This window comes from Budorcas taxicolor, chromosome 6 (assembly GCF_023091745.1).
Source record: "Budorcas taxicolor isolate Tak-1 chromosome 6, Takin1.1, whole genome shotgun sequence".
Classification (NCBI taxonomy): domain Eukaryota; kingdom Metazoa; phylum Chordata; class Mammalia; order Artiodactyla; family Bovidae; genus Budorcas; species Budorcas taxicolor.
The window spans coordinates 93,009,287-93,026,153 of NC_068915.1; the positions used below are offsets into that span (position 1 = coordinate 93,009,287).

Genomic DNA, 16,867 nt, shown 5'->3' on the forward strand with positions numbered 1-16,867 from the left:
TAGTTCGTTGCCACCCAGACTGCTTGACCTGCTCTCAGTCTCCAGACCACTGTGACCTCTGCCAGGATCCCACCAAGTTGCTGAGGAATGGACAGTGTGTGCACAGCTGTGGTCTGGGGTTTTACCAAGCTGGTGCTTTCTGTTTAGGTACGGCTCCAGGCAGACTACCCAGGGAGGGACTGAGGTTCACTGGTATCCTGGGTGGGGTCATGGTGCGGGAAACGCACAACTTCCAAAAACCATGAGAAGGGGGTAATGTCATCCGTAGGCTCCTTGACCTCTTTACACCCATCCCACATTTGATGGATGTTTCCATGCTTACCGGGAGGTATTAAGAGATGATGGGGCAGTCAGATGTTTACTAGGTAGTCGTGGCTGGATTTCTCACTTTCGAGGATAGTCATCAGTTAATCCAAGATAGAACTTCAGAGGTAACATGACCTTCGAGAGCACTTACTAGAACTTTATTGTTTTGCTAATGGGGAATCTGTGGACCAGAGAATGAGCTGGCTTGCTTAATATCACACAGATAATTGGTAACAGAGCTTAGCTCTTGTGGGTTACCAGAGGATCCAGAGGGGGTTCATGTGCATTTCAGAATGCTTATAGTACATGTGGGGCTTCCAAGGTGGCACTATTGACAAAGAACCTGTCTGCAGGAGATGTGAGAGATGCGGGCTCGATCCCTGGTTCGGAAGGATCTCCTGGAGAAGGAAATAGCTACCCACTTCAATATCCTTGCCTGGAGAATCCCATGTTCAGAGGAGCCTGGCGGGCCACAGTCCATAGGGTTACACAGAATCAGGCACAAGTGAATCACATAATACATATGAGAGGGAGCTCTTACTGGGAGAATTGGGCTTGGTTGAGGCCAAATCATAGTTACTTTTTCTCCTATCTCTAACTCAGGGGGTTAATTATCCATTTTAGAATGTGTAGGTTTACACCCTGGCTGTGAGTAGAACCTCTCTGCACCTCAGCATTCTTACCTATAAAGTGGGGTGATTCTGGTACCTTCCTCAGGAGGCATTGTGGGGATTACATGTGTGAGTACACGTCAAGTGCCTAGAATAGTGTCTAGGATGTCGTTAGATCTTTAGACGACGTTAGATGTCGTCAACTGCTTTTATTATTTTTGTAATTATTCATTTCTGCCTACTCTCTCTCCTGATTCATAATCTTCAGCTTCCTTGGAAGTTATTTTTATCTCTGAATAAGGGGTATTCTTGTAAATGATTGAGTGAGAAAGCTATTGGGGGCAAATGGATATGAAGAGAAGAGCAAGACCCTTGAGCCTAACTGCCTTGCTTCCAATGCCAGCTTCATGTGACCTTGATCTTGAGCAGATTATTTTGCCTCTGTGAGCTTGCTCGTCATTTGTAACATTGGGATTGGTACTCTATCTCATAGCGTTGTTGTGAAGATTAAATACGTTTATATACATAAAGCACTTTGTGCATTGCCTGGCATGAAATATATGCTGTGTAAATGAAGGCAGGTAGAGTTGTTTTCCTGCCTTCCTGATTCTCTGTGTCTCCAGAATTGGTCTGTGTAGGCACTGCCACCAGGGCAGTGCACTTGAACTAATGAAAGGTTCCCTTTCTCTTTCTCCCACCCTTGTCGAGCCAGCCTGCCAGCCACACTGCTCCACCTGCACCAGTGGGCTCGAGTGCTCGTCCTGCCAACCTCCCCTGCTGATGCAGGAGGGCCAGTGTGTGTCCACATGTGGGATCAGCTTCTACCAAGACCACCGCTCCTGTGCAGGTAAGCCCTGACTTGCCATGGTCAAGCAGGCCACTGAAAAAGCCACCCCCTGCCCCCTAACTACCTGGGGCCACCCGGAGCTATAAGCAGCTTTTCAAGCAGGAGAAAAAATTCTGAATGTGATTCCTGATGGTGTGAGAACAGTAGACGAGAGACCTGACAAACAGTGTTTTTATAATTTTATTAGTGCTTTAGTGATGTACATTGTGATGTGATTTCTAGACGTCCTTTTGCACATATCTGGGGGCCCTGGGACAGTATCTGATGAACATTATACTTTGACTTGGGCTTCCCAGGTGGCTCACATGGTAAAGAATCTGCCTGCAGTGCAGGAGACCTGAGTCTGATCGCTGGGTCAGGAAGATCCCTTGGAAAAGGGAATGGCTACCCACTCCAGTATTCTTGGCCGGGAAATCCCATGGACAGAGGAGCCTGTTGGGCTACAGTCCTTAGGGATGCAGAGTCCGACACAACTTAGCAACTCAACAATGACAAACAAAATACTTTGTCTCAGATTGTCATTTTAAAAAGTTGTTAAGTCAGATTCCTTCATGGTATAAGAACACAGGACTTAAATGAAGAGGAACTATATTTATATATTTTTAAGCTTTACTTTCACTTAGAGAGGGAGAAACAGAAACCAGAAACTTGGACAAATAAAAGTAGGCTTTTAAGTTTGCTCCTACTTTAGTATCTGCCTACTTAGCATATGTATTAGTATTTATTACTTTAGTAGCTTTATATGCCTAATTTTTGGTTTTTAAAATTTTATTTATTTATTTTGTGGCTGTTTGGTCATCATTGCTGCTCATGGGCTTTCTCCAGTTGCTATGAGCGGGGCTGCTCTTCAGTTGCGATGTGCAGGCTGGGCTTCTCATTGGAGTGACTTCTCTTATTGCAGAGCCTGCACCCTAAAGCTCTTGGTCCTCAGTAGTTCTCATGCATGGGCTTGGTTGCCCTGTGGCATGTGATATCTTCCTGGACCAGAGATTGAACCCATGTCTCTTGCGTTGGCAGGTGTATTCTTAACCACTGGATTACCAGAGAAGTCCTTGTTTATATTTTTAACTCTATATTTTTTATTACAATATAGTTGAAATTTTAGTATCTTAACCATCTTTGGAGGTGGGACTAGTCATAATATGATTTAATTTATTTTTTATACATGACTATTTTTTCAATAGTGATTATAATCATGGGTACAAGTAAAAGAGTAAATGTATAAAGAATTTTTTAAAATGCAGAAATAGAGGGAGGTGTGATGGTGAGAACAAAGAAATGGACAGAATCCTAAGTTTGTCTTTTGAAAGAGACAGGGAATCAGGTGTTCCCAGAACCTAAGGCAGGGTGTGTAGTGGCAGGAAAACCTGAAGAGGCAGATGGACCAGAAGGTGGGTCTTGGGTGTCATCCCAGAGAACTGTGGTAGCTGCATTCTGCAGCTGAGCCAAAGGGCAGGGATGTGACAGGAACTGGGAGATGGGCCAGTCTGAGGGTCAGCTAGTAGGCTCCTTTCTTTCATGTCCTTGGTTAGATTTTCAGAAAAGTTGGAGGGAAAATGGAGAACCAGTGCTATCTAGGCTATCTAAGTAATAAAAGCAATTTACATGTCCACTTGTGGATAAGCAGATAAACAAAATATAGTCTGTGTATGCAGTGGAATATTATTCAGCCTTAAAAAAGAAGAAAATCTTCCATATGAGATAATGTGGTTGAATTGGTGACATTGTACTAAATGAAATAAGCCAGTCACAGAAGGATGGATGCTCTATAATACCCCTTATTTGAGGTACCTTGGTTTTCCTGATGACTCAGTGGTAAGTAAAGAACCTGCCTGCCAGTGCAGGAGATCCAGGTTTCATCCCTGGGTCAGGATGATCCCCTGGAGAAGGAAATGGCAGCCTACTGCAGTATTCTTGCCTGGGAAATCCCCATGGACAGAGGAGCCTGGTGGGGTACAGTCCATGGGGTCAAAAAAGAGTCGGACATGATTTAGTGACTAAACAACGATGACATATTGAAGTATCTAACATAACAAAACTGACAGAAGCAAAGAGTAGAAGGGCAGTTGCCATCGGCAAAAAAAAAAAAAAAAATGGATTCCTGGCATTGGAGAAGGCAATGGCACCCCACTCCAGTACTCTTGCCTGGAAAATCCCATGGATGGAGGAGCCTGGTAGGCTACAGTCCGTGGGGTCACGAAGAGTCGGACATGACTGAGCGACTTCACTTTGACTTTTCACTTTCATGCATTGGAGAAGGAAATGGCAACCCACTCCAGTATTCTTGCCTAGAGAATCCCAGGGATGGGGGAGCCTGGTGGGCTGCCATCTATGGGGTCACACAGAGTCGGACACGAGTGAAGCGACTTAGCAGCAGCGGTACAGCAAGTCTAAAATTTTGGTTGTGCAAGATGAATAAATTCTAGTTATCTGCTGGGAAAAAAAAAAGTCAGTGCATGGTATTCTTTAGGTGCGCAGGCTGAATGAGCTCCAAGGCCAGGTGAAAGTCCCTCTTGGAGGAGACTGCTGGCCGTCTCCACTCCTGGTCATGGTTATGGGCAGAATCCACAGGACTGTGGAAACCACCTTGAAAGGAAACACTCGTACTGTGTGTGCCATGTGGATGTGAGGATAGTGGGCCTGGAGCCAGTCACATTACAGAAAGGGAATCATCCTGGCTTCTGAGTCTGACACGGGGGCTTTTTGAAATCTAGAATTCTTTATTTCTGTATCCCCAACATCATGGGCTGCACAAAGGGTTCAGATTTGTTTGACATTTGTTGAATAAGTGTTTGAGTGATGAAGGAATGTCCTACCCCTTGGTGATCCTTGAAGGACCAGCTTTTTGACAGCAGTGTCAGCCACAAAAGAGAAAAGAACTCTTAATGTTTATTACAATCCCATTCTATTTACTGGTTATTTTAGAAAAGGTTTAAAGTGGGTGCATACGAACGCTTTTTAAAGTGTCTAGTGGTTCGGCAATTTAGGTAAACTGCTGAAATTTCAATTTGATGAAATTATTGAATGTATTCTTTATTCCTTTCTTCTATCCCATCAAAGAGACCTCCTGCTAGCACTCTTACAACCGATTTGCCTTTGAAAGGGAAGTAATTCCCCCTAGATTTTATTTTCCCCCCATACCTCCTCCACCTCGGCCAAATGTCCCACATACATGTTTACTTTTTTCTTTTTTGGCCACTTTCCTTCCTCCCAAGCACAGTGTTTTAATTGGTGTTGTTAATGTGGTTTCAGGGCACTTTAAAATGGGTAATGTTTCATTTGATTACTGGTTTACGTAGCTGACTGCTTCCACATTCCATCCACATGCCCATACACAAATGCCTTAGTAGAAAGTTGCTGGGAAAATTTGTTCATGCACCCTCCAGGGAATTAAACCAATTTGCTTTAGTTCAGCCTGGTTGCATTTTTATGCATAAAATGAGAAGAAAAAAGAGAGCAAGAGGAGAGAGAGAAGAAAGAACGATCTTAAAAATTAAGGCTAAACTTGTGACCAATTTCCATATACTCGTTTGATGGTGAGATTGCCCAAATAATCTTTCCAAATAAACTTTCTCATTATCAGATTTTTTTTTTTTGTAATATTTGTGCTTTGCACTATTTTGAGTGTTTTTTCACCACTGACCTTCGAAGTTGATCAACCAGTGCTCATTCAGAGTGCTAAACTTTTCAAAATGAAGCCTGCCATTTTATGGTTTTTCTGGATTGATTCCTTCTGCCAGAATCATTTATGTTCTGGCTGGCGTTAATTGCCACTTTATTGACCCATCAAAAGCAAAAGAAAACGAACACGTGCTGAGAGAACTCATTACCAGAAATTAGCTGATTAATATTCATGCTCACCATGTTGCATATGAGACAGAATGAGAATTTCTAGGCAGACCCAAGAGGCACATAGACCCATGACTGTTCAAGAAAAGAGTCGAGAAAGTAAACCAGAGGGAGGTCAAAGAAGGGTCTGAGTCCTACCTGAGAACCACATCCTTAGGAGCTTTTATCATTATTTCTTTTCCCTTGAGTTTTGTGGTATAGACACACATATACGCATATGCCTACAAACATGTACATGTGTACATATATTCACATTATTGTTATAATCTTGTGCTTGATTAAACTGAATAGCATAATTATAAATCACATTTTGTGTCGCCCACCAGTCAGTGCTTCAACTTGAGAGTTTAATGCTTTGACAACTTTACCTGAAGGCTCAGCACCACCCAGGCTTTATATCCATCTAAATTGGAGATAGACAATCTGGAAGTTGTCTCTGTCCCACAGTAAGAGAGGGCCAAGGAGTAATCACCCTCCTGATGCCCAGAACTCACCCTTTGGGTGTGGCACTCAGGCATCTTCCTTAACCCCTAAACTTCTTTTGGTGCCAACTAGATCTGGTCCAACATTCCTTTTTGACCCCATGGACATCAGGTCCTAGTATTGAGTTTCTACTCTGGTTCCTGCCACTTGTCCTGTTGTGACCCATTTCCAGGAATTAACAGCCCATCTCTTAGCCCTGACCACATGGTCAAGCTTGACCCATGTATGGATGTTGTTTGCCCTTACTCTATGCCACATGGCCCTGTACCCTTCCACCATGGCTGTTGGGTACCACTTGTCTTAGACTTACTGTATTCTTTCTATCAGAGTGGTAGTTTCATTGCTTCTTCTTAAAAACCTTGGTATTAAATCTAAATCTGGATCCAGACTGAGCTCGCCTGTCCTGAGAACATTCTTTCATGTCTGTCTCACCCCTCTTTTCAATCAACTTCTTTCTCACTCTGGTGGGACTGTTAAACTGTTCACATAGATCATAGATATAAGAGCCCATAAGAAGTTAGAACAACTACATTAACACACACCAGAGAAGATTGGTTTGAAATGAATAGCTCAAGACTGTTGACTCTGAGTAGATAATGAGTAGAATTTAGCCCATTTTAAAAATATGTATCACAAAGGTTGGAGGATGGAGCTGTGTGCGCCCCTGGCAGGTGCTGCCTTCACTCTGCAGACCCAGAGATGGGAGGGAGGGTGACACCTTGCTCAAGTGGAGACAAACCACCGGGATTCCGATCTGGGCTCTGTTGCTTCAAACAGCCTGTTCTGTAACTCTGTGTTTCAACTGCTTGTGGCTAAAGTGGAGGCAGTAATGTCTACCCCACAGCATTGTTGTGTAGCTTAAATGAGTGAATTCACATGTGTTGATTAAGATGACACCTGGCACCTGGAAACCCTCCATGTATGTTTGGAGACTTGGATTTCTGCTTCCCCTTGTCTTTCCTGTTCCTTGTCCCCAACTCCATTTATCCTCTGTTGACCACTGCTCAAGATCTAGGGAATATGAAGATAAATAAGGCTCTATGTTTGCCTATAGTGAGCTGGCAATCAGGGCAGGGTTAGCTGCTGCTTTGCAGAGGTGTGAAAAATAAAAACACACAGAAACCTATGTAACTCATTCTATGTAGGATTGCTGTATGGTCTTAGATTTTGAAACTTAAAGAATCAAGCAATTGAACAGTTTTTAGATTTGTGTGAGGGGCGTCATTTTGAATCTCAACGCTACTACTTTTTGCTCTATGTTTGGGCAAGTCATTTAACCACCTTGAGCCTCAGTTTTCTCAGCTATAAAGTGGGGTTAATATTATTTACTTTAAGCCACTAATATGAAGGTTAGAAAAGATGTTTGAAAATGTAAATATATTATGACTGACACATGGTATGTGGCCAGTGCATGCTTGCTAAGTCATTTCAGTCGTGTCCAACTCTTTGCAACCCTATGGATTGTAGCGTGCCAGGCTCCTGTATGCATGGGATACTCCAGTCAAGAATACTGGAGTGTGTTGCTATGCCCTCCTCCAGGGGTCTTACCCACCCAGGATTGAAATCCACATCTCTTATCTCTCCTGCATTGGCAGGCAGGTTCCTTACCACTAGTGCCACCTGAGAAACCCCACTTGAACAATAAAAGGCAGCTATTGTCCTTATCTGGAGAAGGCAATGGCACCCCACTCCAGTACTCTTGCCTGGAAAATCCCATGGATGGAGGAGCCTGGTAGGCTGCAGTACATGGGGTCACGAAGAGTCGGACATGACTGAGTGACTTCACTTTGACTTTTCACTTTCATGCATTGGAGAAGGAAATGGCAGCCCACTCCAGTGTTCTTGCCTGGAGAATCCCAGGGACGGGGGAGCCTGGAGGGCTGCCGTCTCTGGGGTCGCACAGAGTCAGACACGACTGGAGTGACTTACCAGCATTGTCCTTATCAAATATATTCCTTTGTTTTTCAATTTATGCAGATGCAAATCAAATAGCTTGCATTAGGAAACAAAGGATTTTGTGCCCTTTGTGTCTGATTTTAAATAACTTTTGTATATTATGGAGAAGTAAATATAATATGGGGAACAGTTTATTGTATTCATCACAACAAATTAAAATCATTTTCTTTAAATGCTTCAATCAAATGATGAAAGTCTAGAATGACTTGTTTCTTCACCAATATTATACTACATTCAGAGGGAAAGCTTATGAAAAGAAAACCTGTAAAATTTACGTATAGGATGCTGACTTAGCTGAGATTTAGAAGTTGTAGTTTGAATGGAAGAACATCTAAAGTTAATTATTTGTTGGAATTTGTGGACACGTAGAACTGGCCCCAGAGAAGGCAATGCATCCCACTCCAGTACTCTTGCCTGGAAAATCCCATGAATGGAGGAGGCTGGAAGGCTGCAGTCCATGGGGTCACTGAGGATGGGACAAGACTGAGCAACTTCACTTTCACTTTTCACTTTCATGTATTGGAGAAGGAAATGGGAACCCACTCCATGTTCTTGCCTGGAGAATCCCAGGGATGGGGGAGCCTGGTGGGCTGCTGTCTATGGGGTCGCACAGAGTCGGACACGACTGAAGCGACTTAGCAGCAGCGGCATCACTGACCCCGGAGAACCAGGTGCAAAGCAGTACTTGCTGGGTCTTGGCATAATATTGTGTATGTGGCTGAGCCCAACCTGCCGTGCCCAGGACGAATCTCTTGTCAAAGGCATTTATGAAACTGCTGTCCTGAAATCCTCTAGAATGCGGGATCCTTCCTGTTCTGTTGGTGTGGCCATTGTGAAGCTGATATCCTCCATGGTCCCTCCACACCTTCCAGAGTTGGAGAGTCAGTCCCCATTTTTCACTCCTAGATCACTCATTCAGTCTGGGGCTCAGCACATCCTGCCACTGTGTCTTTACTTACTTTGTTCTGCTTTTTACATCGTGCATACTAAGTCGCTTCAGTCGCATCTGACTCTTTGTGACCCTATGGACAGTAGCCCACCAGGCTACTTTGTCCATGGAATTCTCCAGGCAAGAATACTGGAGTGGGTTGCCATGCCCTCCTCCAGGGGATCTTCCCAACCCAGGGATTGAACCTGTGTTTCTTACTTTTCCTGCATTAGCAGGTGGGTCCTTTACCTCTAGCACCATCTGGGAATATCATATGCATGTTCAAACCTCTGGTATTCTACAGCAATTATGATTTCTCACTTAGCTGCTGAATATCTTGTAAAGATATATATACTGCTTCAAGTGATAGTCCCATCTCCTCTACTCTGTTTATGCAACAAGTATTTGCTGAGGCTCTCCCGTGTCCCAGGCACTAGGAGACTACAGTCAAGTGACAAAAAAACCACCCTGTGATTCAGGATTAGGTTCTCAACTGGAGAAGAGTGTCATTAAATAAGTAAATACATTGCTTCAAATAGTTACCACTATATGAATTCGTTTCTTTCAGTGCTATACAGACAGTTTATAAGTCTGTTGTAGAAAGTGAGTGATTATTAAGGCAAGGGCAGATCTTGTCTTTCTGAATTCCCCACAATGCTAGGTACATATAAGACACTTTGCAACAATTTTTGATTGAAAAAACAGTTTTTAAACCACTGCACAGAGGAGAAAGTAGAAGAGTGTATAGGCATGCCTAGACTCTGGCTTCCTTAACCTGACTTCCATTTATCTTCTATTATTTACTCCCTGTCAGCAGTTCCTAACTAGGCACAGCCTCAGGAAAAATTACAGAATCTTATTTTTTCCCCACCCCTCTTTTTCTTGTCTTCATTTTCCTCTTCTCTAAGATAATTGGGTGGCTTGTGAGTGCTGAAATGGTGATTCTTTTTTTTTAATTAATTAATTTATTTTAATTGGAGGCTAATTACTTTACAATATTGTGGTGGTTTTTGCCATACATCGACATGAATCAGCCATGGGTGTACATGTGTCCCACTATCCTGAACCCCCCTCTTACCTCCCTCCCCATCCCATCCCTCTGGGTTGTCCTAGAGCACCAGCTTTGAGTTCCCTGCTTCATTCATTGAACTGGCACTGGTCATCTATTTTACATATGGTTTCTTTTTTTTTTCAATGCCTCATGATATTTCTTTATTTTTTAAATTAATTTATTTTGATTGGAGGCTAATTACTTTACAATACTGTGGTGGTTTTTGCCATACATTGACATGAATCAGCCATGGGTGTACATGTGTCCCCCTGTCCTGAACCCCCCTCCCACATCCCTCCCCATCCCATCCCTCTGGGTTGTCCCAGTGCACCGGGTTTGAGTGCCTTGTTTCATGCTTGACTGGTCATCTATTTTACATACGGTAATATACATGTTTCAATGCTGTTCTCTCAAATCATCCCACCCTTGCCTTCTCCCACAGAGTGCAAAAGTCTATTCTTTATATCTGTGTCTCTTTTGCTGCCTTGCATATAGGGTTGTCATTACCATCTTTCTAAATTCCATATATATGCATTAATATACTGTATTGGTATTTCTTTTTCTGGCTTACTTCGCTCTGTATAATAGGCTCCAGTTTCATCTACCTCACTAGAACTGACTCAAATGTGTTCTATTTTAGAGCTGAGTAACATTTTATTGTATATATGTACCATAACTTCCTTATCCATGTGTCTGCCAATGGACATCTAGGTTGCTTCTATGTCCTAGCTGTTGTAAACAGTGCTGCAATTAACATTGGGGTATATGTGTCTCTTTCAATTTGGTTTCCTCGGTGTGTATGCCCTTGCTGGGTCGTATGGCAGCTCTATTTTCAGTTTTTTAAGGAAAGGGTGTGTAAGAGGGTTCCCTTTTCTCCACACCCTCTCCAGCATTTATTGTTTGTAGACTTTTTGATGGCAGCCATTCTGACTGGTGTGAGATGGTACCTCATTGTGGTTTTGATTTGCATTTCTCTGATAATGAGTGATGTTGAGCATCTTTTCATGTGTTTGTTAGCCATCTGTATGTCTTCTTTGGAGAAATGTCTGTTTGGTTCTTTGGCTCATTTTTTAATTGGGTCATTTATTTTTCTGATATTGAGCTGCATGAACTGCTTGTATATTTTGGAGATTAATTCTTTGTCAGTTGCTTTGTTTGCTGTTATTTTCTCCCATTCTGAAGGCTGCCTTTTCACCTTGCTTATAGTTTCCTTCGTTGTGCAAAAGCTTTTAAATTCAACTAGGTCCTATTTGTTTATTTTTGTTTTTATTTCATTTCCATTAATGTGGGAAGTGGGTCATAGAGGATCTTGCTGTGATTTATATTTGAGAGTGTTCTGCCTATGTTTTCCTCTAAGAGTTTTATAGCTTCTGGTCTTACATTTGGGTCTTTAATCCATGTTGAGTTTATTTTTTTGTGTATGGTGTTAGAAAGTGGTCTAGTTTCATACTTTTACAGGTGGCTGACAGTTTTCCAGCACCACTTGTTAAAGACATTTTTTTTCTCCATTGTTTATTTTTGCCTCCTTTGGCAAAGATAAGGTGTCCATAGGTGCATGGATTTATCTCTGGGCTTTCTGTTTTATTCCATTTACCTGTATTTCTGTCTTTGTGCCAGTACCATACTGTCCTGATGACTGTAGCTTTGTAGTATAGTCTGAAGTCAGGCAGATAGATTTCTCCAGTTCCATTCTTCTTTCTCAAGATTGCTTTTGCTATTTGAGGTTTTCTGTGTTTCTGTACAAATTATGAAGTTATTTGCTCTAATTCTGTGAATAATACCATTGGTAGCTTGATAGGGATTGCATTTAATCTCTAGATTGCTTTGGGTAGTATACTCATTTTCACTATATTGATTCTTCCAGGCCAAGAATATGGTATATTTCTCCATCTATTTGTGTCATCTTTGATTTCTTTCTTCAGTGTTGTATAGTTTTCTACATATAAGTCTTGTTTCTTTAGGTAAATGTATTCCTCAGTATTTTATTCTTTTCATTGCAATGGTGAGTGGGATAATTTCCTTAATTTCTCTTTCTGTTTTCTCGTTGTTAGTGTATAGGAATACAAGGGATTTGTGTGTATTAATTTTGTATCCTGCAACTTTACTGTATGCATTGATTAGCTCTAGTAATTTCCTGGTGGTGCCTTTAGAGTTTTCTGTGTAGAGGATCATGTCACTTGCAAACAGTGAGAGTTTTACTTCTTCTTTTCCAATCTGTATTCCTTTTATTTCTTTTTCTTCTCTGATTGCTGTGGCTAGGACCTCCAAAACTATGTTGAATAGTAGTGGTGAGAGTGGGCACCCTTGTCTTGTTCCTGATTTTGGAAGAAATGCTTTCAATTTTTCACCATTGAGGATAATGTTTGCTGTAGGTTGGTTGTATATGGCTTTTATTATGTTGAGGTATGTTCCTTCTGTGCCTGCTTTCTGGAGATTTTTTTTTATCATAAATGAGTGTTGAATTTTGTCAAAGAATTTCTCTGCATCTACTGAGATAATCATATGGCTCTTATCTTTTAATTTGTTAATATGGTGAATCACATTGATTGCTTTGTGAACATTGAAGAATCCTTGCATCCCTGGGATAAATCCCACTTGGTCTAGATGTATGATATTTTTAATATGTTGCTGGATTCTGTTTGCTAGAATTTTATTGAGGATTTTTGCATCTGTGTTCATCAGTGTTACTGGCCTCAGGTTGAAACAGTAATTCTTAAAACAAAAACAAAAACAAAAACTTGTCCCTGGAACTTGGTTGGTATCCATGGGGTATTTTAAGCCACTCAGAAGGGAAGGCAATAGGATTGTCCTTCTAGAATTGTTCTTTTCCTGAGTAAGCTAGCTGGGCGCTGCTTGCCGGGGTCCAGCCCCAGTGGATCCAGGGAATTCGAAGGTGGGGACGGCATCGGCGTCCTTGGAAATAACTTATTTAATTACAGATAGAGAGGGATTAAAAAATTAGCAGAGAAAAAGTGGTTGAATAACTTGGTTCATATGGAATACCAATCACCACCTATGTAGGCCTCAGGCGTCATCCCGTTCTCCCGAAGGAGAGGAGGCACTGAGGCCCCCCGGTCTGATCTTAGAAGCCCAGGCAAAATTAATAGGCTTGGTGGGTACCCATGCACCAGATGGGAATTTGGCCAGAAAATTGTAGGAGAGAAAAAGGGGCTGAATAACTTAGTTTACATGGGATACCAATAAAATTCCAAGACAAAGAATTTGCACCATCTACGTTGGGCCACCAGTGCCACTTGAATATTGGAAGGTGCCCCTCCTTGGGCTCCTTCTTGTGTGGGCTTGAAAACCGGGGCAAGTAAGTAGATGTGGCGAGCACCCACGCTCCAGATGGGAATTCAGCCAGAAAAACGGGGAGCAAAAAAGAACAACATGAGAAAAATCAGTCTTTCCAGAAACTGATCCAATTTCTTTATTTTGGGGTTTGCTTATATACCTTTTGTTACACATAGGGATGAATACAGAGTCACGCGGGGGTCAGCAGTCCTGACCTTTATCAAAATCAGGTGCTTCACATAAAAAGGTCTTAGGGATTTTACATCATCTTCTGGCCATGAAACCTGCTGACATTTAATGATCCTTTCTTTCTGATAACCAAGAAACTTATTTTTTCCAAGGGTGTTTTTTCTTAAACCAGGCACTACCCTCCAAATAAAGTTATATTCCTATAGGATGAGGGTGTAGTGAGTTACAATCAAAAAAGGAATTTATTTAACCCAAGCTTAACATGATTAATCGTAAAGGTTAATACTTATTTCTCCTATATGCTTAAAGGTTAATACTTATATCTCCTATATGTTAGTTATATTCATTATAAGGGCAGGGAATATGGAGATTTAGCAGCAAACATCAGCCCAACAAATGAAAATCCTTTCACCAATGCTCCCCGTAAGATCTATTTAGTCTTAAGATAGTGATAAAGTTACATTTTTACATAGCAAGGACACAGTGATTTATAACAAAATACATTGATCTATTACAAAAGAGAAAATTCATTAACTCAAAAAGTCTAGTATTGCTAACCTTAAAAACTACTATATTTCCTTTTCTATATTCTAAATACATTAATTAATATATTCCCAGGTGCCTAAGGATATGGAGGCCTGGTGGCAGTCATTGACTCAACAATGAAAAAAGCCCTATGCTAATTAAGACTCTCAAAATACTCCAAAACTCGCTGTGCTGTTTATGGTTGAGAGGTAGTAAACAATCATGTGTGTAGTGGCTGGAGTATGGATAAGCCTGTCACGCAAGCTAGTCTGTCAGCAGAGAGGTTTGATCTAAGACACTCTTGTCACACCCAGGGCAGGGAATTAGCAGCAATTATTGGCACAACAAATGAAAAACCCTTCACCAATATAATTCCTAACCAACCCACTATACTAATAATTTCCAACTCCCCAAAAGAATTTGCCTTTAGTAAGTCTAAAACATCTCATGCCTCTCAGATTGGGAGGCTGTAAACAATCACATGTGGCCGGACGAACCTATACAGGCAGGCTAGATAACCTTCGGAGGAGTCCGTAAGCTGAAACACTCTTGTCACACCCAAGAATTTTTATTGCCTTGGAGCTGCACGTTTACTCCTTCTCCGAGAAAGATGGTTATGGGGGAGAGCATAAAACAGACTCTGGTTTTGGGGTAGATGCTCGGGAACAGGGGGTCTCCTGAGGCTTGATCATGCCTTTGCATATGCCAAGCCTCCTTCCTCATGACCTTTGCCATGGGCGGAGTTCCTCACGCTGGCTCCTGGCAGATTGTCCTTCTAGAATGTTCTTTTCCTGAGTAAGCTAGCTGGGTCTAGTGAAGCAGGTGACAATGATATTCCAAATCCCCTCCCTCTCTGTACATTCTTGTAAATGATAAATGGAGAGAGGAAGGAAAAAGCAGCTGGTGGTACTTTGCCTGGGACCTTTGCTCTATCAGGTTCCAACAGACTGTGTTTGTCTGTGCTGCTTATAGGACTTTGCTGTGCGGCCAAAGACAGATGATGGAACAGACGTATCACATACCAGCAGAGAAAGCCTGCCACAAGTACAAGGGAGTTTATCTTCCAGACAGATCCCATTCTTCCTGACACATCTGAACCCTCAAATATTTCAGCTATGGATTACAAAGTAGTGACAAGTCTTCTGGCTTTCTGCCCGGTTCCTAGGGTTCTCAGTTATTTCAGCTAGACTGTATGGCATACATTTGTACATTCCATCTCTCTCTTCCCCATCCCCTACCACCAGCACCCTCCATGTTCTACCCTCCCCTCCCTTTTTATGCCACCCACAGGTAACCCAGTGCCTCCACACTAATCGCCACCCAGTTCTGAGCAGGCTGCACATGTGTGGCCAGGAAGTCTGGGCACCATTGAAAGAAAGCTTGATACGGGCTGGTGGGTCCCTCCTTTGGCTCTTTAGTTTCTATAGACAAGTAGACTCAAGGTATTGCTAGAAAAATCGATATCCATTTAGTTTACACGGGCTGAAGAAAACCCCAGGGAGTTGAGGGTTGCCAGCAGTCACCGTGGATCAGTGCCATCTGAGAATTCCCTTTGGCTGTCAAGTTCAGCATAGGTGGTCACTGCATTTGAAAATCTTCAGGGTGTGCTGGGTTGCAGATTTAGGAGGACAGGTAGAGGGGCAGCAGACGGAAAAGATAACCTGAGGAGTGTTACTGGTGAAAGGGATGTCTGCCTTCATCCTCTGACTTACGTGCCTTTGAAGAGCTAGCCTGCTTGTAAATCTCTCTCCATGTGGATTTGCCGAAGCCTCCTTCAGCTGGAAAGTTGCTCCTTCCATTCAAGCTCTCTGTCTATGGAAGACCCTGCTAAAAATATAAATACGTTACCCAAGATGGGTGAATCATTCAGCTGTATCATGAATGTGGTTAATAGATTAACTACCTATTTACCCAGCTTGTGCCTTAGAGGAAATGACTGCAGGCTTTTTTTTCTCCTTTAGTAATTTTTTTCCCGTAAACACCAAATGAATTCATCTAATAAAGTCAGTAAAATTCAAGGTGCATAAAATCTGTGAAAATCCCTGACTCAAGCTCTCCCAATAGCTGTTAGTATTCTGGTGAATGTCTTCCTAATTTATGTAGTTTGTGTGTGTTGTGCACACACACACACACACACAGATGAATTTATTTTTCAAAAGTAAAGTCACACTATCTATATGGTTTTATTGCCTGCTTTCCCCATGTTATTTATCATCCTTCTACAGTGTCTTTTGAAACCTGTTGTATAACTTTCGATCTGTGGCTCTGCAAGAATTCATTGAACTAATCCTCTGTTGTTTGACATTTCTTCCTAATTTTTCTATTGTCATAAATAACCACAATGTAAATATTTTTAGTAGAATTGTGGTTAAAGAATCTGCAATGCGGAGCAGCTGGGTTCAGTCCCTTGATTAGGAAGATCCCCTGGAGGAGGGCATGGCAACCCACTCCAGTATTCTTGCCTGGAGAATCCTATGGACAGAGGAGCCTGGAGGGCTGCATTCCATGGAGTCGCAAAGAGTTGGACATGTCTGAGTGACTAAGCACAGACTCAAATATATTTGATTAAAGTAAATTATTAGACAATGGGTCCAAGTATAGATATGCACATATTTAATCTTTTGACACATGTTAACATATTATTCTCTTTTAAAGAAGTTTTCATTTGCACTTCTACTAGAAAGGCATTTTCCTACTGTTCATGGGGTTCTCAAGGCAAGAATACTGAAGTGGCTTGCCATTCCCTTCTCCAGCGGACCACATTCTGTCAGGCCTCTCCACCATGACCCACCCGTCTTGGGTTGCCCCGCAGGCATGGCTTGGTTTCA

At 42.1% G+C, this 16,867-nt stretch overlaps 1 protein-coding gene across 1 annotated transcript in view; it reads left to right on the forward strand.

Annotated features, from left to right (window-relative positions):
- FRAS1 (Fraser extracellular matrix complex subunit 1) overlaps window positions 1-16,867 on the forward strand; it is a 508,994-nt gene that overhangs the window by 237,594 nt on the left and 254,533 nt on the right. The window contains exons 13-14 of the mRNA XM_052641724.1: window positions 4-147; window positions 1,630-1,764. Of these exons, the coding sequence (XP_052497684.1) occupies window positions 4-147; window positions 1,630-1,764 (279 nt within the window). The remainder of the gene's footprint in view (window positions 1-3; window positions 148-1,629; window positions 1,765-16,867) is intronic.